A 24,992-nucleotide genomic window follows, 5' to 3' on the forward strand; every position below is an offset into this window, starting at 1 on the left:
ATTAAAGGGTTAAACGAGCACGCTTGTTCAATACTATTAGTCATATCATATCATGTAAGACATATATATAAACAAAATAAAAGTATGAAACAATATAGAATGAAATAGTGAGCACATAGTGAGATCAAGGGAAAACTGTTTTTTTTCACACTAAGTGAAAATAACACCCATATTAGATATATTAATGTAATATAATAATAATAATATGAATGTAATTTAATAATAATAGTGTCAATGCTGTGCAGTGTCAATGCAATGAATATGTATCATATAGCTTACTGGACCTACCAAGAAGTGGTCACCAAACACAGATGTGCATTTCGCCTATACAGTAATTACTATCAAAGAATGGCCAATCAAGATAGAAATTTGATCAATTTATCATTTCTATAACAGCTGGCAAAGTATTATGCAGTAGTATTATCTAATTACACTAGATATGAAGAAACAGCACCTGGAGTAAGATTCACCAAACTCATTAGGAGGTGCATGCCTCATAATGAAGTTGGTGCATCTTTGGGCTGCCTGTGTGCTACAGTCTTAAATGTATTCCAGCAGTAAGCCGGCATAGACTTCTGTTATAAATAACATCACTTTCTGGGCCATTGCTACATATGTTGGGCCATCGTGAGCACCACCCCTTCCACTGAGCAGTCCTCACTTCTTGTAAAGGGCAACATTTTTTTTGCAAAAAAACTTATTAAAGTCAGAAAAATGCTTGCAATAAGTTATAGACCAGACCATGAATGTCCTCTAAACTGAGGGAATTGACCCTTATGCTGTCTGCCCACGATGTGTTTTTTAAGCGTTTCCGCAGCGGAAAAAAAGCTGCAGAAACGCTTAAAAAATGCATGGTAGAAGGCCTGCCATGTCCCCCAATGATAATCAGGAAATTTCCGCTGCGGATTATCATTGCGGAAAAAAACGCAACACTACCAATTATTTTGCGGAAGCGCTGCGTTTTCGCCGCCATTGACTTGCATTGGAACGCATGGATTCCACATCACTGTATATGTAGATGCACATTCCATGCGTTCCAATGTGCGGATGGTACCCAGGTGTGGAGGAGAGGAGACTCTCATCCAGACCTGGGTACCATAGAACCTGTAAAAAAAAGAATAAAATAAAAAATATATGTATATTTACCTTCTGACGGCCCGCGGTGCACTCGTCTTCACTTGCCGGCAGATCGCGGTGGACTGAAGGACCTGCGCTGACGTCATAGTCATGTGACGGGTCACATGATGCTGACGTCGGCAGGTCCTTCAGTGTACCACAATATGCCGGCAGCCAGGACGGAGGGAAGCAAGACTGTGGGGGCGATCGGAAGGTAAGTATATATATATTTTTTTATTTTTAACCATTCTTTGGGGTCACACTATATAAATCCATGCCGGTTGCATGGATTTATATAGTGTGACCAAGTTGTCAAGCACTTTCCAAGTGATGCTAAAATCGCTTGGACAGCGCTTGTCAACCCGCATGCGGAAATGCATGTGAAGAACGCTTTACATCCGCTTGTCCCTGGCAGGAAAACGCATGTACAATCCACATGAGTTTTTCTGCCAGGGAGATGCAGAAACGCTCAGGAAAAATCCGGAGCCTTTCTGCATCGTGGGCACATAGCCTTAAACACCAGATGAAGAAATTGCTTCATCAGGCGGTGAGTGAATTACTACTCATTGGGCATCAGCACTTCAGAATGTATAAACCACTAGGGAGAACATGCTAAATGTCCTTCACAAAGCACTTCTGCTGCTTCACCAAAATTTAGCAATTAAATAAATCCCCTCCTGCCCCAGAGGATTAAACCTGAAGTAAAACTCTTTAGATATACCTGTAGGGTCATCTGCATATTTCTCTTGCGGTGTGGATTCATCTTCATGTCTTTTCATACTAATGGTTTATTATAAGTTAATGACAAATAAAGATAATATTTCTTTGAGACACTTTACGTTGAGCATTTGTTATTTTTAATTATTTTAGTGGCTTAATATATAATAATGATTTGGACATACAGTATATTAATAAAGTGTTGGGTATGACGTATTTATGACACATTTCAGGTTGTTGTTCTATCTTGGGAATGTCTTCCTAGGAAACAGATGAGATCAGTTGAAACAAAACAGTGTAGCAGAATGGTTGTAGAATTAAGTGTGTTCTGGAGCACTGAACAATCCAACACATATGATTGTGAGACAAGGCAGTTCAGCTACCACATAGATAAAGACAGAGTACAATGCAGAAGCAGGTAAAAAGGCTTTATTGACATCCATGTCATAGGCCTATTTTACAAGACACAGAACATATCATGCAATGCTATCTGTAGCTTTGCTGACACCTGTGCCATGCCATGAACTAACTTGAAGCTTGTGGACACCAATGAAAAAATTCCCACATGGTCTCCAACTATCAAGGGTATTTAATAGTAGTGGTCTTCCAATATAGTCTGCAGGGACCTTCTGTACTCCCTTAGGCTCCAAAGTCAATTTGCCTCTGTAACCCAAAGTTCTAGATCTGTCACAAGACCAGCAATGCCAGTGCCCAAATGGAGTTTGCAGGATTCATCAAATGTATATTTCATTTAAGCATTAATTATGCATTGTTTTTTTTTTCCCATCAAATAAGACAAAATGTTCAATTGAGCTAATGCGGGCACACAAATGGTAAGTAACCCAAGAGCTGGTGTTGTATATTCATCATAGATTTGGGCTTTTGCCATAATTGGCTTGGCCAGGAATCCTTAACAATATTTTTCTGAGTCTTCACAATGCAAAGTGGATTATTTCTAAGGAATATAAATCCTTTAAAAATTTGTAAAGCCTCTAACTTTTTTATGGCATACAGTACAGACCAAAAGTTTGGACACATCTTCTCATTTAAAGATTTTTCTCTATTGTACATTCACACTGAAGGCATCAAAACTATGAATTAACACATGTGGAATTATATACTTAACAAAAAAGTGTGAAACAACTGAAAATATGTCTTATATTCTAGGTTCTTCAAAGTAGCCACCTTTTGCTTTGATGACTGCTTTGCACACTCTTGGCATTCTCTTGATGAGCTTCAAGAGGTAGTCACCGGAAATGGTCTTCCAACAATCTTGAAAGAGTTCCCAGAGATGCTTAGCACTTGTTGGCCCTTTTGCCTTCAGCTCACCCCAAACCATCTCGATTGGGTTCAGGTCTGGTGACTGTGGAGGCAAGGTCATCTGGCGTAGCACCCCAACACTCTCCTTCTTGGTCAAATAGCCCTTACACAGCCTGGAGGTGTGTTTGGGGTCATTGTCCTGTTGAAAAATAAATGATGGTACAAATAAACGCAAGCCGGATGTAATAGCATGCTGCTGCAAGATGCTGTGGTAGCCATGCTGGTTCAGTATGCCTTCAATTTTGAATAAATCCCCAACAGTGTCACCAGCAAAGCACCTCCACACCATCACACCTCCTCCCCCATGCTTCACGGTGGGAACCAGGCATGTAGAGTCCATCTGTTCACCTTTTCTGCGTCGCACAAAGACACGGTGGTTGGAACCAAAGATCTTAAATTTGGACTCATCAGACCAAAGCACAGATTTCCACTGGTCTAATGTCCATTCCTTGTGTTCTTTAGCCCAAACAAGTCTCTTTTGCTTGTTGCCTGTCCTTAGCAGTGGTTTGTTAGCAGCTATTTTACCATGAAGGCCTGCTGCACAAAGTCTCCTCTTAACAGTTGTTGTAGAGATGTGTCTGCTGCTAGAACTCTGTGTGGCATTGACCTGGTCTCTAATCTGTGCTGCTGTTAACCTGCAATTTCTGAGGCAGGTGACTCAGATAAACTTATCCTCAGAAGCAGAGGTGACACTTGGTCTTCCTTTTCTGGGGTGGTCCTCATGTGAGCCAGTTTCTTTGTAGCGCTTGATGTCTTTTGCAACTGCACTTGGGGACACTTTCAAAGTTTTCCCAATTTTTCGGACTGACTGACCTTCATTTCTTAAAGTAATGATGGCCACTCGTTTTTCTTTACTTAGCTGCTTTTTTCTTGCCATAATACAAATTCTAACAATCTATTCAGTAGGACTATCAGCTGTGTATCCACCTGACTTCTGCACAACACAACTGATGGTCCCAACCCCATTTATAAGGCAAGAAATCCCACTTATTAAACCTGACAGGGCACACCTGTGAAGTGAAAACCATTTCCGGTGACTACCTCTTGAAGCTCATCAAGAGAATGCCAAGAGTGAGCAAAGCAGTCATCAAAGCAAAAGGTGGCAACTTTGAAGAACCAAGAATATAAGACATATTTTCAGTTGTTTCACATTTTTTTTGTTAAGTATATAATTCCACATGTGTTAATTCATAGTTTTGATGCCTTCAGTGTGAATGTACCATTTTCAAAGTCATGAAAATACAGAAAAATCTTTAAATGAGAAGGTGTGTCCAAACTTTTGGTCTGTACTGTATGTTATTTGTTAACATATAAATATGTAGCATGCAATCATGAGGTCAAACCAGATAAATGTGCCTATAACTTTCATGTATCCTTAATTTATTAATTTTGCATGCTGTAGAAAAAAATTGTAAAATCCATAAAGACATCTCCTGAGAGGGGACACATCATCCTCACATTGAACATATGGGATTAATTATAACTGGGGAAGTGAGAAACAGCTGACACTTCAACCTCCATTGAAGTAGGACCTCCTGTCGCGAATAGGTAATTGCGATAGGGGATAGGACCTCCTGTCATGAACAGGCAATTATGACAGAGGATCTGCTGAGCGCAGCCACAAAGTCTAGGATTAGTATACTCAGAGATGGGGAAGTGCTTCCCGTGGCAAAAGCTTTCTCTGTTCAAAGGAATTATCTTAAACACTCTGGATCCAGTGGTCAGTGACGAATATTGGGGTTTGCATTGATCTGATATTTATGGGTAATATATTTTCAGCATCATGGTGAAGTGACGAACATAATGCATTCATTCACTGTGAGCCCCCTAATCTCCGGCCTAGTAGTAAAAGCAGCTGCGGCCTCGTCCATCAAGCATAAGTCGACTGCATAACTATATTGAGCATAAGTCGACTGCATAACTATATTGACGATTGGAGATGGCATGTAGTAGTAGAGCACAGCACTCCTGACGGCAGGTGCACAAGTAGAAGCCCAATCCATAGTATAATATATATGCAGGTTTCTCAGTTTGACACATGAAATGACAGAAAGTCTCTTTTCATTGGTCTCACTGCAAAGTGCTGGGAGTAGAACAAAGATGAGTGTAATTACATACAGCTTTCAGCTTTAATATCATAGTAGTCAGTGTGGGGGAGGAGGGATACAACAGAGCTGAACCTTGTCTCCTTGCAAACACGTCCAGCAGCTCCTCTCACAGTTCTGTCAGTTTGTTGAACTGCCCATCTGCCCTCTGCAATGAGATCAGTGAGAAGAACAGACTGTCATTACCTGTCTCACACAAAAAAATCTGGTCTAACCAATAGTGGGGGTGTGTTCCTTTCTCCCAGTTGGTTGCTCCCTGCTTATGATTGGTCAACCTCATGCAGAGGAAGTAGTACACGCCCCCAATAAAAATATCTAATAAGGTCCCTTAGACTTGACATAAATTATAACCTAAACTTTACAAGCTAATATCTCTGCAACAGAGAGGAGAGATTAAAATATATAAATTATGTTTTACTAAGCTTTGCAGTCACTATCCCATGTTCAAACTTTTCTTCTTATTCACTTTCCACAACTCCTGCTGCTTGCCCCTTTTTTGTTTATGTAAAGAAAAAGAGAATGAAAAGAAAGGTTCCCATCACTCCACAGAAATGAGGGCATGTCCAACTGGGTCGTCTCACTCCTGGAGCCCCATTTTGAGGTAAATAGACTGCCACGATTATACATTCTCCATTGACTAAATTTGTCAATGAACTAAGGACTTTTACACTGTCCATCACTTTTTTTGTTCCTACTCTTAGATTATATATTTCTTTTCAGCTTTTTGGAGTATTCCCTCTTTTATTCACTTTACCATATACAGTGGTGGCCAAAAGTATTGGTACCCCTGCAATTCTGTCAGATAATACTCAGTTTCTTCCTGAAAATGATTGCAATCACAAATTCTTTGGTATTATTATCTTCATTTAATTTGCTTGCAAGGAAAAAACACAAAAGAGAATGAAGCAAAAATCAAATCATTGATCATTTCACATAAAAACTCCAAAAATGGGCCAGACAAAAGTATTGGCACCCTCAGCCTAATACTTGGTTGCACAACCTTTAGCCAAAATAACTGCGAACAACCGCTTCCGGTAACCATCAATGAGTTTCTAACAATGCTCTGCTGGAATTGTAGACCATTCTTCTTTGGCAAACTGCTCCAGGTCCCTGATATTTGAAGGGTGCCTTCTCCAAACTGCCATTTTGAGATCTCTCCACAGGTGTTCTATGGGATTCGGGTCTGGACTCATTGCTGGCTACCTTAGAAGTCTCCAGTGCTTTCTCTCAAACCATTTTATAGTGCTTTTGGAAGTGTGTTTTGGGTCATTGTCCTGCTGGAAGACCCATGACCTCTGAGGGAGACCCAGCTTTCTCACACTGGGCCCTACATTATGCTGCAAAATTTGTGGGTAGTCTTCAGACTTCATAATGCCATGCACACGGTCAAGCAGTCCAGTGCCAGAGGCAGCAAAGCAACCCCAAAACATCAGGGAACCTCCGCCATGTTTCACTGTAGGGACCGTGCTCTTTTCTTTGAATGCCTCTTTTTTTTTCCTGTACACTCTATGTTGATGCTTTTTCCCAAAAAGCTCTACTTTTGTCTCATCTGACCAGAGAACATTCTTCCAAAACGTTTTAGGCTTTCTCAGGTAAGTTTTGGCAAACTCCAGCCTGGCTTTTTTTATGTCTCAGGGTAAGAAGTGGGGTCTTCCTGGGTATCCTACCATACAGTCCCTTTTCATTCAGACGCCGACGGATAGTACGGGTTGACACTGTTGCACCCTCGAACTGCAGGGCAGCTTGAACTTGTTTCGATGTTAGTCGAGGTTTTTTATCCACCATCCGCACAATCTTGCGTTGAAATCTCTCGTCAATTTTTCTTTTCCGTCCACATCTAGGGAGGCTAGCCACAGTGCCATGGGCTTTAAACTTCTTGATGACACTGCGCACGGAAGACACAGGAACATTCAGGTCTTTGGAGATGGACTTGTAGCCTTGAGATTGCTCATGCTTCCTCACAATTTGGTTTCTCAAGTCCTCAGACAGTTCTTTGGTCTTCTTTCTTTTCTCCATGCTCAATGTGGTACACACAAGGACACAGGACAGAGGTTGAGTCAACTTTAATCCATGTTAACTGGCTGCAAGTGTGATTTAGTTATTGCCAACACCTGTTAGGTGCCACAGGTAAGTTACAGGTGCTGTTAATTACACAAATTAGAGAAGCATCACATGATTTTTCAAACAGTGCCAATACTTTTGTCCACCCCCTTTTTTAGGTTTGGTGTGGAATTGTATCCAATTTGGCTTTAGGACTATTCTTTTTGTGTTTTTTCATTGAAGACAAATTAAATGAAGATAATAATACCAAAGAATTTGTGATTGCAATCATTTTCAGGAAGAAACTGAGTATTATCTGACAGAATTGCAGGGGTGCCAATACTTTTGGCCACCACTGTATAATTACCCATCCTTCATCTTAAAATTGTTTTTTCCTTTTGTTATTTTATTAAACCAATTTAAGAAAAAACTTGTGTTATATATGAAATATGTTCTGCACAATGTTCTCATGTACATGGCTCCATTTCCCTTCTGAAATACAACCATTGCTTGGCAATCTTTGCAGTAAGCAGCTTATGTCTATGAAAAGACAAACAACCTTTGTGTGTAGTTTACCAATGTCGTAATTTGGAAGGTCATCATCATTTTACAATTGAGTTGACTGCAAGAACAAATTGTCTTTTTTATAAAAAAATAAATAAACATAATTGAGGGAGGTGTACGGCTCTAAGATAGGAAAAGGGACACTTTATGACTTTGGAGCATGGTTTAATATTAAAGACCTGGAGGAAATATTTACCATCCAAATGTCCAATACATTTCTATGTTTGGTCTCATGACCATGGCTCTGGATTGGGCTTGTATAGAGACCCCCCATAGAAATGTGAAAAAATGTTTCTTTATAAATTAAATTTATTTAGTTATTTATAAAACATCAATTTATAAAACAGCATTAGATGTGCAAATACTTTAAGTAAAGCACTACAAAGCTATTTTTTTTAAAGGTAGTATTCCATGACTTTTATTACACGCAGTCAGATGGGTCATAAAAGTAAGTTAGGTGTTTAAGTAACAGCCAAATAAATCTTATTAATCTTTATGGAGAAGTGCAGTGCATGCTCTCCCTGATCTTCAGTAAAGAACTGGGATTTGTAGCACCTTGGCAACAGTGTGGGTCACAAAGGTAGGACCTCTATCTAACCTTTTATGATGAGTTTAAAAATTAAAAAATGGAATAAAAATAAAAAAAAACCTTAGTGAACCTAAATTCATGCCAACAGGCATGAAACTGAGTATAATATATATAATCAAATTTGATGCAATCATGAGAACTATAAAAGTCCTAGAAAAACATCTTCCCATTTTCAACAATATTATCAGTTAGTCGAGTATTACTTTCATCCATGTCAATAAAATGTACATTTTTACAGAAGGGCAGAATATGTATTGCTTTTTTTGAATACAAGAAAGCAACATCTTGGAATAGTAACAGAAAACTGCTCATAAAAATCGAGCATCTGATAAATATAAATCTTCACCCTATAAATTCATAAAGCAATAAAAATTCTAGTTACAAAAGTCTATTCAAATAGTCACAGGATTTTTTTTTAGTTTTGTGTGTGATTTACAAAAAAAGTAAACTGTTCGACTATTCCCATATTACCTACATATTACGTACTATCAGTGATTATAAACTATATAATACACCACATAAAGAGCATCGCTAACATATTACTTCATTAAAATCCCCCAAACATTGCTGCAGATCAAAGGAGCCACAGAGGCATGAAACAAAATTATCTGCAAATCTACTTCCATTCTCTCCATGTAATTACCTCTTCACACTGATTCCAATGTTGGAAGTGTTATATTTTATATTACATTGTTATTTAAGTTTATTTCTAGCTCCAAAATAATTATAAATTCAGTATGATGCAAGTTACACTTCCAGTAAGGCATTGCATGAGTACAATGAGTAAGTTATAGCAAATTTACTTACAGTTTATTCCAATAATCCAGGCGAGATAAAGAAGGAATCCTGGTAGCATATCTGTGAGGCAGAAGGTACTGAATGGAGGAAAGGCTGTCTGCCCTGTTCAGAAGGTAGATCATTCAGTGGATTCAGTAGCCAATATTTCTGGCTGCAGCACCAAGAGCTCACACACAAGCAGCTTCCCTCCCTTTCTAGCCTTTTCTAGTTCTGTTTGTTCAGCTACCTCTTTAATTGCTCCTTATTCCTTGTCTCTTTTCTGACCCTACTGAATACACATTGCAAAGTGAATGAGAGAAGAGAGGGAGAAGTGAGGGGGAGGAGAGATGGAGATTGCCGGAGTAATGTAGAGACTTTCCTTATTAATAGTCTGCTCTGTGAAAGTTGTAAATTGAGTAAAGTATAGACTACAACTACCATGGAATATGTACCCCTTTAATCTTTGTATCAGAATCTAAGTGATGGATGACTACATCTTGCTCATTCAATTAACCTCTTACTGAAATCTGACATACATGTGCGGAGGAAGTTGGGGACCAGATGTATCAAGCAAACTCATGGGGTGATAATGTGTGAGAATCGAAGTGACATACAACCAGGATCTGCCTCTAACAGATGTGCCAATTAATCTGTTAAATGGATTCTGTCAGCAGGTTTTTTCTAAGTAATCTGAAGACAGCATGATTTAGGGGTTAATACAGATTTCAACGATGTGTCACTTATCAAGCTGTGTGCTGTTATTTACTTACATTGAAGGTTTTATCATTTGGACATTATCATTGCTGTGACTAGCTGGAAAGTGCCTCCTGGTCCTACTCCGCCTCCTCCTCTGATAAGCAGCTCACTGTCAATAGATTATGTACATACTGGTGTGGGCGGGGTTAGCTTTCTCAGCTCTTCTGCATGTTAAAAGAACACTGATTATGTCACAACTACTGCACCGAGTAAACTAAGTGATAGATAGTTGGATTCAGGGTCTCTTTGCCTATATTAAGCTGCTCTCAGATGAGGTAGCAAAAGCCTGCTGACAGATTCGCTTTAAATGCCACTCTCAATCTCTGACAGTGGCATTAACAATGCGTTAATCATTCTATGCACCCATCGACTGCCTCGCGATGTGATCACAGGACACCAATGGGTTTCTATGACAGATGGGGGGTCTGTTGAAGACATCCATACCTGTCATAATGGAGCTTCATTGAAGCCCAGCCTGTGGTATTGCTGTATATAGTACTAGCAATAAGATAGAGCTCAATCAAGCAGGTTTACTTCCACTAAGGGGACTAACAAATACAATAAAAAAAAGTTTTCAAAAATATGAAAAAAATCCATAAACATTTGAATCACACCCCTTTTTCCCCATTAAAATAATATTTTAATTTTTAAAAAATACACATATGTGGTATCACCACGTCCATAAAAATCAGCTCCATAAAAAAAAATTCCAAAATGGTGGGTTTGTGATCACTACAAAACCGCAAATAAATGCTGTGAGAAGTGACCAAAATGTCATATCTTTCCCAAAATGTAACCAATAATAAACACTGTCTCGCCCTTCAAAAAAAAGCCCTCACACAGCTCTATCAACCGAAAAATGAAAACATTATGTGTCTCGGGAAATACTAATACAATAATTTTTTATTTTGTTTTTACAAATTTCCGATTTTTTTCACCACTAAAATTATAAAAAAAACTGGGCAAGATTGGTATCGTCATAATCACACTGATGAGGAGAATCATACTACCAAGTCATTTTTACCACACAATGTACACCATAAAAACAATTGCCAAGATGTCAGAATTGCGTTTTTTTTCGCAACTTCGCAGCATTTGGCATTTGTTTCTCATTTTCCAGTAGCTAATGTGGTAAAATGAATGATATCATCAAGTGTTGGCACCCTTGAATTTGTTCCTGAAAATGAAGTATTTCTCCCAGAAAATGATTGCAACTATACATGTTTTGTTATACACGTTTATTTCCTTTGTGTGTATTGGAGGAGCACAAAAAAAACAGAGAAAAAAAGTAAATTGGACATCAAACCACCAAAATGGTCAGGACAAAATTGTTAGCACCTTCAACTTAATATTTGGTTGCACACACTTTTGGAATAAACTGCAGTCAATCATTTCCTATAACCATCAACAAGCTTCTTAAGTCTCTCAACTGGAATTTTGGACCACTTTTTCTTTTGCAAACTGCTCCAAGTCTCTCATAATTGAAGGGGACCTTCTCCCAACAGCAATTTTGGCCCGGTCTCTCCAGCGCTTTGTTTCCATCGATTTCTGGGCAGTTCTTGAAGTATGTTTGGGGTCATTATCCTGCTGGAAGACCATGACCTAGGACGCAAACCCAGCTTTCTGACACTGGCCACTACATAGCGACCCAAAATCCTTTGATAATCTTCAGATTTCATGATACCTTGCACACAGTCAAGGCACCCAGTGCTAGAGACAGCAAAAAAAAAAAAAACATCCTTGAACCTTCACCATATTTGACTGTAGGTACTGTGTTCTTTTCTTTGTTCTTTTCTTTGTAGGTCTCATTCCATTTTTGGTAAACAGTAGATTGATGTGCTTTACCGAAAAACTCTATCTTAGTCTCACTTGTCCACAAGACACTTTCCCAAAAGGATTTTAACTTACGTACATTTTGGCAAACTGCAGTCTAGCTTTTTTGTCTTTGTGGGGTCCTCCAGTTTCTCCTGCCACAGCACTGATACTGACGCACCCTGAGCCAGCAGGACAGCTTGAATTTTTTTGCAACTTGATTGCAGCTGCTTATCCACCATCCAGACTTATCCAGCATCCTTTCATCAATTTTTCTCTGCCATCCATGTCCAGGGAGATTAGCTACCGTGCCATGGGTTGCAAACTTCTTGATTATGTTGCTCACCATGGACAAAGAAACATCAAGGTCTCTGGAGATGGATTTCTAACCTTGAGATTGTTGATATTTCTCAACAATTTTGGTTCTCAAGTCCTTAGACAGTTCTCTTCACCTCTTTCTGTTCTCCATGATTAGTGTGGCACATACAGACACACAATGCAAAGATTGAGTGAACTTCTCCCCTTTTTATCTGGTTTCAGGTGTGATTTTCATATTGCCCACACATGTTGCTTTCCACAGGTGAGTTTGAACGAGCATCACATGCTTGAAACAAAGTTGTTTACCCACAATTTTGGAAAGGTGCCAACAATTTTGTCTGGCCCATTTTTGGGGTTTTGTGGGAAATGATGTTCAATTTGCCTTCTTTTCTCAGTTTTTTTGTTTTTTTCCAATACACAAAAAGGAAATAAACATGTGTATAGCAAAATGTGTAATTGCAATAATGTTTTGGGAAAAATACTCTATTTTCCAGAACAATTTCAAGGGTGCCAAAACTTTTGGCCATGACCTTATACGGACATCAGAGAGGTTCAAATGCTCAGGATCTTCCTCTTTAAGGCTATGTTCACTCATACTTAAAAAGTTAAAATCCCTTGGAAAATTCTTACTATTGATTTCAAGGGGAAATCCACTTTGATTTTTACATGAGGAGTTTATTGAGCATACTGTTTATGGAAAAAAAAGTGCATGTCACTTCTTCAAAGAGAATCCTGATGGAGTCAACTTTAAACTAAGTATTATCAAATCAAAAACCTGCAAAAACTTGTTCAGGAAAAATCTCTTCAAAGCTTAAGATTGGATAAACGATTCTCAGGACTCCGGACCATCGGCCAGGTCAGTACTCCAAGACCACTGGACAGGAGACCTATGAATTTGCTTACCTCCTGGCATTTCCAGCATCTCTGATGACATCACACCAGCCTTGGCTACTCAAAATTGTGGCATGATGTGAGCCAAGAGGTAAGTGTATTTGCAAGTCTGTCATCCAGCAGTCACGGAATTCTGACTTGACTGATGGCCCTGGGTCCTGTAAATTGATTCTCCCATCTCTTTTCTCATCTCTATTTAAAACCTCTTCAAAACTGTTCTAGAAAATGCTTCAGGCAAAGAAAAACCCCTTAAACATTCTCCATAAAATAAGTGTTTCCTGAAAACTCATTGGATTTGTCTGCCTCAAAAAACTCTGTGACAAAATATCTAGAGGGAGCTATAGCAGACATCCTCAACATGAGTGGCTCATCCTTTTATGAACACATTCTCTCATTATGCAAACATAAAATGTAGCATGCAGAATTGTAAATGTATTGAATTTCTATATTGAAATGCGCGTGAATAAAATGTCCCTTCAAAATTGCAAAGTGACCCATCAGAAGGATTCCAATGACTTAGATTTCTTAAAATATGGGAAAAGTTATTACTAGGTAAAAAAGGATGAAAGTTACACATGGTACTGCCATTAACACTTTGTTTTTAGAGGTTCTCCATCTGCCATTGCCTAGGTCAGAGGTGGTATGGTCCATCAATAATCTACATCTCATCTCACTTTTTATGCAGCCTCTGTTTCTCCAAATCTATGTCCTCATTCCCCTCTGGTTGCACCCCAAAATGCAAAGCAAGCAGCACAGCATTGTTCCATGCTCTAAGACTATTGCACTACACCAGGGGTCTCAAACACGCAGCCCGCAGGCTGCATATGGCCCAGGAGGTTCCATTGTGTGGCACTTGTGCCTTTGAGATGATTGCGGCCCGGCTCAGAGGCCACCAATGTCAGCGTTCTTTTTCAACTGAATGTGTATACTCGGATTGGAGACATTATTACAGGACAGAGGACATTATTACAGGACGGGGGACATTAATACAAGACTGGGGACATTATTACAGCACGGTGGACATTATTACATCACGGGGGACATTATTACAGGACAGGGACAATACAGGACAAGGAACATTATTACAGGACTGGGGATACTGTTACAAGATTGGGGACATTATTACAGGATGAGTGCCAGAATTACTATAAGTGGCGAATTGTAAAATAATAATACTGCATGGGGCCATTTGGAGGACAAAAAAAAAGGAAAAAAAAAGTTTCAAATATTCAAAATAAAGCATGAAAAAATAACTGGAAAAATATTTAACCACTAAAAATGCTGTTTTATGCAAAAATGTACATAAAAGAGAAGAACTGTACCATAACAAGTGATAAACACTATTCAAAACAATAAAAAGCAAGCCAATTTTTAAAAAAAATAATGTTATCACTGAAAACATAATCATCTCCTGCAAAGCCCTTCATATTCACATTTTTTCTATGTGCTTCCCACTTACCTGGCTGAGTTTGATCCCCCGCACTACACAATAGGATAACATTCGCTTTCAACTGACAACTAACGCTGTGCAGTAATGTATATTATTTACCTATATACATTTTTAATCCCTTTGGAAAGTTTTGGTGCCTGCTGTAGATATGATTTTTATCATTGCGTATCATCATCATCTTTATAGCTGTTGATTTTTAATAGTTCTAAAAATGGCTTATATGCTCATGTATATTTTTCATAGCTTTTCCTGTTTTTCAGGGTCCTATAGATGGCTGTCATTTGGAGGTTTGTCAATGGCTGTTACTGAAGTTCTCAGTTATCCTTGTTACTGAGCATCCCACAGCACTAGCCATCACTGAGGATTCCGTAACGGTCATTATTATAAGGGTACTATTAATGTTATTGAGATACATTAACACTTAAGAAAAGTTTCTAAAAAAGCATTGCACATTTTTGCAAAAAGGTTCAGTAACATAGGCAATGTGTATCAGTTTCTGAAATTTCAAACGTTTAAAACTTTAAAAGACCCATACGAACCCATCACTAACTACGTCTTGTTGACCCAGTTCCAAATAATTTGCTTACCTGCTTTGCCGACGTGAAATTGTTATTGCTTATTTATATCTAAAAGTAATAATATCATACAATGACAAAATGTCATACAGTGACCATCATAGCATGACTAAATAATTTCACAATACAGTGACTTAATCATATGGTGTTGTAACCATATAGTCATACTATTGTGCAGAGTCTGAATAATATCAGTCCGATACAATGACTGAATAAAAGAACCATATGATTACTGTTCAATACTACTATACAGTGATTTCAATTAATGTTATACATTGATTAAATAAAACTACTATAAAATGACAAACAATATTGCCACATTGCGGCTGAACAATGCCCAGTTTATATTATATTACTGCTTTCTGCTTTATATATAGTATATGCTGAGAAATGCTCCCAACATTTACATCTATACAGGGGACTGTAACATATAGGCTGGTAAATGCTCCCAACATTTACCTCTGTACAGGGGACTGTAACATATAGGCTGGGAAATGCTCCCAACATTTACCTCTATACAGGGGACTGTAACATATAGGCTGGGAAATGCTCCCAACATTTACCTCTATACAGGGGACTGTAACATATAGGCTGGGAAATGCTCCCAACATTTACCTCTGTACAGGGGACTGTAACATATAGGCTGGGAAATGCTCCCAACATTTACCTCTGTACAGGGGACTGTAACATATAGGCTGGGAAATGCTCCCAACATTTACCTCTATACAGGGGACTGTAACATATAGGCTGGGAAATGCTCCCAACATTTACCTCTATACAGGGGACTGTAACATATAGGCTGGGAAATGCTCCCAACATTTACCTCTATACAGGGGACTGTAACATATAGGCTGGGAAATGCTCCCAACATTTACCTCTATACAGGGGACTGTAACATATAGGTTGGGAAATGCTCCCAACATTTACCTCTATACAGGGGACTGTAACATATAGGCTGGGAAATGCTCCCAACATTTACCTCTATACAGGGGACTGTAACATATAGGCTGGGAAATGCTCCCAACATTTACCTCTATACAGGGGACTGTAACATATAGGCTGGGAAATGCTCCCAACATTTACCTCTATACAGGGGACTGTAACATATAGGCTGGGAAATGCTCCCAACATTTACCTCTATACAGGGGACTGTAACATGTAGGCTGGGAAATGCTCCCAACATTTACCTCTATACAGGGGACTGTAACATGTAGGCTGGGAAATGCTCCCAACATTTACCTCTGTACAGGGGACTGTAACATATAGGCTGGGAAATGCTCCCAACATTTACCTCTATACAGGGGACTGTAACATGTAGGCTGGGAAATGCTCCCAACATTTACCTCTATACAGGGGACTGTAACATATAGGCTGGGAAATGCTCCCAACATTTACCTCTATACAGGTTACTGTAACATATAGGCTGGGAAATGCTCCCAACATTTACCTCTATACAGGGGACTGTAACAAATAGGCTGGGAAATGCTCCCAACATTTACCTCTATACAGGGGACTGCAACATGTAGGCTGGGAAATGCTCCCAACATTTACCTCTATACAGGGGACTGTAACAAATAGGCTGGGAAATGCTCCCAACATTTACCTCTATACAGGGGACTGTAACAAATAGGCTGGGAAATGCTCCCAACATTTACCTCTATACAGGGGACTGTAACATGTAGGCTGGGAAATGCTCCCAACATTTACCTCTATACAGGGGACTGTAACATATAGGCTGGGAAATGCTCCCAACATTTACCTCTATACAGGGGACTGTAACATATAGGCTGGGAAATGCTCCCAACATTTACCTCTATACAGGGGACTGTAACAAATAGGCTGGGAAATGCTCCCAACATTTACCTCTATACAGGAGACTGTAACATGTAGGCTGGGAAATGCTCCCAACATTTACCTCTATACAGGGGACTGTAACATATAGGCTGGGAAATGCTCCCAACATTTACCTCTATACAGGGGACTGTAACATATAGGCTGGGAAATGCTCCCAACATTTACCTCTATACAGGGGACTGTAACATATAGGCTGGGAAATGCTCCCAACATTTACCTCTATACAGGGGACTGTAACATATAGGCTGGGAAATGCTCCCAACATTTACCTCTATACAGGGGACTGTAACATATAGGCTGGGAAATGCTCGCAACATTTACCTCTATACAGGGGACTGTAACATATAGGCTGGGAAATGCTCCCAACATTTACCTCTATACAGGGGACTGTAACATGTAGGCTGGGAAATGCTCCCAACATTTACCTCTATACAGGGGACTGTAACATGTAGGCTGGGAAATGCTCCCAACATTTACCTCTGTACAGGGGACTGTAACATATAGGCTGGGAAATGCTCCCAACATTTACCTCTATACAGGGGACTGTAACATATAGGCTGGGAAATGCTCCCAACATTTACCTCTATACAGGGGACTGTAACATGTAGGCTGGGAAATGCTCCCAACATTTACCTCTATACAGGGGACTGTAACAAATAGGCTGGGAAATGCTCCCAACATTTACCTCTATACAGGGGACTGTAACATATAGGCTGGGAAATGCTCCCAACATTTACCTCTATACAGGGGACTGTAACATATAGGCTGGGAAATGCTCCCAACATTTACATCTATACAGGGGACTGTAACATATAGGCTGGGAAATGCTCCCAACATTTACATCTATACAGGGGACTGTAACATATAGGCTGGGAAATGCTCCCAACATTTACCTCTATACAGGGGACTGTAACATGTAGGCTGGGAAATGCTCCCAACATTTACCTCTATACAGGGGACTGTAACATATAGGCTGGGAAATGCTCCCAACATTTACCTCTGTACAGGGGACTGTAACATATAGGCTGGGAAATGCTCCCAACATTTACCTCTATACAGGGGACTGTAACATATAGGCTGGGAAATGCTCCCAACATTTACATCTATACAGGGGACTGTAACATATAGGCTGGGAAATGCTCCCAACATTTACATCTATACAGGGGACTGTAACATATAGGCTGGGAAATGCTCCCAACATTTACCTCTATACAGGGGACTGTAACATATAGGCTGGGAAATGCTCCCAACATTTACCTCTATACAGGGGACTGTAACATATAGGCTGGGAAATGCTCCCAACATTTACCTCTATACAGGGGACTGTAACAAATAGGCTGGGAAATGCTCCCAACATTTACCTCTATACAGGTTACTGTAAAATATAGGCTGGGAAATGCTCCCAACATTTACATCTATACAGGGGACTGTAACATATAGGCTGGGAAATGCTCCCAACATTTACCTCTATACAGGGGACTGTAACAAATAGGCTGGGAAATGCTCCCAACATTTACCTCTATACAGGGGACTGTAACATGTAGGCTGGGAAATGCTCCCAACATTTACCTCTATACAGGGGACTGTAACAAATAGGCTGGGAAATGCTCCCAACATTTACCTCTATACAGGGGACTGTAACATATAGGCTGGGAAATGCTCCCAACATTTACCTCTGTACAGGGGACTGTAACATATAGGCTGGGAAATGCTCCCAACATTTACCTCTATACAGGGGACTGTAACAAATAGGCTGGGAAATGCTCCCAACATTTACCTCTATACAGGTTACTGTAACATATAGGCTGGGAAATGCTCCCAACATTTACCTCTATACAGGGGACTGAAACAAATAAGCTGGGAAATGCTCCCAACATTTACCTCTATACAGGGGACTGTAACATGTAGGCTGGGAAATGCTCCCAACATTTACCTCTATACAGGGGACTGTAACAAATAGGCTGGGAAATGCTCCCAACATTTACCTCTATACAGGGGACTGTAACATGTAGGCTGGGAAATGCTCCCAACATTTACCTCTATACAGGGGACTGTAACATATAGGCTGGGAAATGCTCCCAACATTTATCTCTATACAGGGGACTGTAACATATAGGCTGGGAAATGCTCCCAACATTTACCTCTATACAGGGGACTGTAACATATAGGCTGGGAAATGCTCCCAACATTTACCTCTATACAGGGGACTGTAACATATAGGCTGGGAAATGCTCCCAACATTTACCTCTATACAGGGGACTGTAACATATAGGCTGGGAAATGCTCCCAACATTTACCTCTATACAGGGGACTGTAACATATAGGCTGGGAAATGCTCCCAACATTTACCTCTATACAGGGGACTGTAACATATAGGCTGGGAAATGCTCCCAACATTTACCTCTATACAGGGGACTGTAACATATAGGCTGGGAAATGCTCCCAACATTTACCTCTATACAGGGGACTGTAACATATAGGCTGGGAAATGCTCCCAACATTTACCTCTATACAGGGGACTGTAACATGTAGGCTGGGAAATGCTCCCAACATTTACCTCTATACAGGGGACTGTAACATATAGGCTGGGAAATGCTCCCAACATTTACCTCTATACAGGGGACTGTAACATATAGGCTGGGAAATGCTCCCAACATTTACCTCTGTACAGGGGACTGTAACATATAGGCTGGGAAATGCTCCCAACATTTACCTCTATACAGGGGACTTTAACATATAGGCTGGGAAATGCTCCCAACATTTACCTCTGTACAGGGGACTGTAACATATAGGCTGGGAAATGCTCCCAACATTTACCTCTATACAGGGGACTTTAACATATAGGCTGGGAAATGCTCCCAACATTTACCTCTATACAGGTTACTGTAACATATAGGCTGGGAAATGCTCCCAACATTTACCTCTATACAGGGGACTGTAACATATAGGCTGGGAAATGCTCCCAACATTTACCTCTATACAGGGGACTTTAACATATAGGCTGGGAAATGCTCCCAACATTTACCTCTATACAGGTTACTGTAACATATAGGCTGGGAAATGCTCCCAACATTTACCTCTATACAGGGGACTGTAACATGTAGGCTGGGAAATGCTCCCAACATTTACCTCTATACAGGGGACTGTAACATATAGGCTGGGAAATGCTCCCAACATTTACCTCTATACAGGGGACTGTAACATGTAGGCTGGGAAATGCTCCCAACATTTACCTCTATACAGGGGACTGTAACATGTAGGCTGGGAAATGCTCCCAACATTTACCTCTATACAGGTTACTGTAACATATAGGCTGGGAAATGCTCCCAACATTTACCTCTGTACAGGGGACTGTAACATATAGGCTGGGAAATGCTCCCAACATTTACCTCTATACAGGGGACTGTAACATATAGGCTGGGAAATGCTCCCAACATTTACCTCTATACAGGTTACTGTAACAAATAGGCTGGGAAATGCTCCCAACATTTACCTCTGTACAGGGGACTGTAACATATAGGCTGGGAAATGCTCCCAACATTTACCTCTATACAGGGGACTGTAACAAATAGGCTGGGAAATGCTCCCAACATTTACCTCTATACAGGGGACTGTAACAAATAGGCTGGGAAATGCTCCCAACATTTACCTCTATACAGGGGACTGTAACATATAGGCTGGGAAATGCTCCCAACATTTACCTCTATACAGGGGACTGTAACATATAGGCTGGGAAATGCTCCCAACATTTACATCTATACAGGGGACTGTAACATATAGGCTGGGAAATGCTCCCAACATTTACCTCTATACAGGGGACTGTAACATATAGGCTGGGAAATGCTCCCAACATTTACCTCTATACAGGGGACTGTAACATGTAGGCTGGGAAATGCTCCCAACATTTACCTCTATACAGGGGACTGTAACATATAGGCTGGGAAATGCTCCCAACATTTACCTCTGTACAGGTGACTGTAACATATAGGCTGGGAAATGCTCCCAACATTTACCTCTATACAGGGGACTGTAACATATAGGCTGGGAAATGCTCCCAACATTTACCTCTATACAGGGGACTGTAACATATAGGCTGGGAAATGCTCCCAACATTTACCTCTATACAGGTTACTGTAACATATAGGCTGGGAAATGCTCCCAACATTTACCTCTATACAGGGGACTGTAACAAATAGGCTGGGAAATGCTCCCAACATTTACCTCTATACAGGGGACTGTAACATGTAGGCTGGGAAATGCTCCCAACATTTACCTCTATACAGGGGACTGTAACAAATAGGCTGGGAAATGCTCCCAACATTTACCTCTATACAGGTTACTGTAACATATAGGCTGGGAAATGCTCCCAACATTTACCTCTATACAGGGGACTGTAACATATAGGCTGGGAAATGCTCCCAACATTTACCTCTATACAGGGGACTGTAACATATAGGCTGGGAAATGCTCCCAACATTTACATCTATACAGGGGACTGTAACATATAGGCTGGGAAATGCTCCCAACATTTACATCTATACAGGGGACTGTAACATATAGGCTGGGAAATGCTCCCAACATTTACCTCTATACAGGGGACTGTAACATGTAGGCTGGGAAATGCTCCCAACATTTACCTCTATACAGGGGACTGTAACATGTAGGCTGGGAAATGCTCCCAACATTTACCTCTGTACAGGGGACTGTAACATATAGGCTGGGAAATGCTCCCAACATTTACCTCTATACAGGGGACTGTAACATATAGGCTGGGAAATGCTCCCAACATTTACCTCTATACAGGTTACTGTAACAAATAGGCTGGGAAATGCTCCCAACATTTACCTCTATACAGGGGACTGTAACATGTAGGCTGGGAAATGCTCCCAACATTTACCTCTATACAGGGGACTGTAACATGTAGGCTGGGAAATGCTCCCAACATTTACCTCTATACAGGGGACTGTAACATATAGGCTGGGAAATACTCCCAACATTTACCTCTATACAGGGGACTGTAACATATAGGCTGGGAAATGCTCCCAACATTTACCTCTATACAGGGGACTGTAACATGTAGGCTGGGAAATGCTCCCAATATTTACCTCTATACAAGGGACTGTAACATATAGGCTGGGAAATGCTCCCAAAATTTACCTCTATACAGGGGACTGTAACATATAGGCTGGGAAATGCTCCCAACATTTACCTCTATACAGGGGACTGTAACATATAGGCTGGGAAATGCTCCCAACATTTACCTCTGTACAGGGGACTGTAACATATAGGCTGGGAAATGCTCCCAACATTTACCTCTATACAGGGGACTGTAACATATAGGCTGGGAAATGCTCCCAACATTTACCTCTATACAGGGGACTTTAACATATAGGCTGGGAAATGCTCCCAACATTTACCTCTATACAGGTTACTGTAACATATAGGCTGGGAAATGCTCCCAACATTTACCTCTATACAGGGGACTGTAACATATAGGCTGGGAAATGCTCCCAACATTTACCTCTATACAGGGGACTGTAACATATAGGCTGGGAAATGCTCCCAACATTTACCTCTATACAGGGGACTGTAACATGTAGGCTGGGAAATGCTCCCAACAGTTACCTCTATACAGGGGACTGTAACATATAGGCTGGGAAATGCTCCCAACATTTACCTCTATACAGGGGACTGTAACATATAGGCTGCGAAATGCTCCCAACATTTACCTCTATACAGGGGACTGTAACATGTAGGCTGGGAAATGCTCCCAACATTTACCTCTATACAGGGGACTGTAACATGTAGGCTGGGAAATGCTCCCAACATTTACCTCTGTACAGGGGACTGTAACATATAGGCTGGGAAATGCTCCCAACATTTACCTCTGTACAGGGGACTGTAACATATAGGCTGGGAAATGCTCCCAACATTTACCTCTATACAGGGGACTGTAACAAATAGGCTGGGAAATGCTCCCAACATTTACCTCTATACAGGGGACTGTAACAAATAGGCTGGGAAATGCTCCCAACATTTACCTCTATACAGGGGACTGTAACATATAGGCTGGGAAATGCTCCCAACATTTACCTCTATACAGGGGACTGTAACATATAGGCTGGGAAATGCTCCCAACATTTACCTCTATACAGGGGACTGTAACATATAGGCTGGGAAATGCTCCCAACATTTACATCTATACAGGGGACTGTAACATATAGGCTGGGAAATGCTCCCAACATTTACATCTATACAGGGGACTGTAACATATAGGCTGGAAAATGCTCCCAACATTTACCTCTATACAGGGGACTGTAAAATATAGGCTGGGAAATGCTCCCAACATTTACCTCTATACAGGGGACTGTAACATGTAGGCTGGGAAATGCTCCCAACATTTACCTCTATACAGGGGACTGTAACATGTAGGCTGGGAAATGCTCCCAACATTTACCTCTGTACAGGGGACTGTAACATATAGGCTGGGAAATGCTCCCAACATTTACCTCTATACAGGGGACTGTAACATGTAGGCTGGGAAATGCTCCCAACATTTACCTCTATACAGGGGACTGTAACATATAGGCTGGGAAATGCTCCCAACATTTACCTCTATACAGGTTACTGTAACATATAGGCTGGGAAATGCTCCCAACATTTACCTCTATACAGGGGACTGTAACAAATAGGCTGGGAAATGCTCCCAACATTTACCTCTATACAGGGGACTGTAACATGTAGGCTGGGAAATGCTCCCAACATTTACCTCTATACAGGGGACTGTAACAAATAGGCTGGGAAATGCTCCCAACATTTACCTCTATACAGGGGACTGTAACATATAGGCTGGGAAATGCTCCCAACATTTACCTCTATACAGGGGACTGTAACATATAGGCTGGGAAATGCTCCCAACATTTACCTCTATACAGGGGACTGAAACAAATAAGCTGGGAAATGCTCCCAACATTTACCTCTATACAGGGGACTGTAACATGTAGGCTGGGAAATGCTCCCAACATTTACCTCTATACAGGGGACTGTAACAAATAGGCTGGGAAATGCTCCCAACATTTACCTCTATACAGGGGACTGTAACATGTAGGCTGGGAAATGCTCCCAACATTTACCTCTATACAGGGGACTGTAACATATAGGCTGGGAAATGCTCCCAACATTTATCTCTATACAGGGGACTGTAACATATAGGCTGGGAAATGCTCCCAACATTTACCTCTATACAGGGGACTGTAACATATAGGCTGGGAAATGCTCCCAACATTTACCTCTATACAGGGGACTGTAACATATAGGCTGGGAAATGCTCCCAACATTTACCTCTATACAGGGGACTGTAACATATAGGCTGGGAAATGCTCCCAACATTTACCTCTATACAGGGGACTGTAACATATAGGCTGGGAAATGCTCCCAACATTTACCTCTATACAGGGGACTGTAACATATAGGCTGGGAAATGCTCCCAACATTTACCTCTATACAGGGGACTGTAACATATAGGCTGGGAAATGCTCCCAACATTTACCTCTATACAGGGGACTGTAACATATAGGCTGGGAAATGCTCCCAACATTTACCTCTATACAGGGGACTGTAACATGTAGGCTGGGAAATGCTCCCAACATTTACCTCTATACAGGGGACTGTAACATATAGGCTGGGAAATGCTCCCAACATTTACCTCTATACAGGGGACTGTAACATATAGGCTGGGAAATGCTCCCAACATTTACCTCTGTACAGGGGACTGTAACATATAGGCTGGGAAATGCTCCCAACATTTACCTCTATACAGGGGACTTTAACATATAGGCTGGGAAATGCTCCCAACATTTACCTCTGTACAGGGGACTGTAACATATAGGCTGGGAAATGCTCCCAACATTTACCTCTATACAGGGGACTTTAACATATAGGCTGGGAAATGCTCCCAACATTTACCTCTATACAGGTTACTGTAACATATAGGCTGGGAAATGCTCCCAACATTTACCTCTATACAGGGGACTGTAACATATAGGCTGGGAAATGCTCCCAACATTTACCTCTATACAGGGGACTGTAACATATAGGCTGGGAAATGC

The 24,992-nt window shown here is 40.7% G+C and overlaps 1 protein-coding gene across 1 annotated transcript in view; it reads right to left on the reverse strand.

Moving 5' to 3' along the window:
* RXFP1 (relaxin family peptide receptor 1) overlaps positions 1-9,540 on the reverse strand; it is a 575,874-nt gene extending 566,334 nt beyond the window's left edge. Inside the window, exon 1 of the mRNA XM_073644759.1 lies at positions 9,259-9,540. Coding sequence (XP_073500860.1) covers positions 9,259-9,307 — 49 coding nt within the window. The 5' untranslated portion in view covers positions 9,308-9,540. The remainder of the gene's footprint in view (positions 1-9,258) is intronic.
* Between the last annotated feature and the right edge of the window lie 15,452 nt (positions 9,541-24,992).

The sequence above is a fragment of the Phyllobates terribilis genome, unplaced genomic scaffold (genome assembly GCF_046119375.1).
Source record: "Phyllobates terribilis strain yellow unplaced genomic scaffold, ASM4611937v1 Scaffold_1__5_contigs__length_1240528914, whole genome shotgun sequence".
In the NCBI taxonomy this organism is placed as follows: Eukaryota; Metazoa; Chordata; class Amphibia; order Anura; family Dendrobatidae; genus Phyllobates; species Phyllobates terribilis.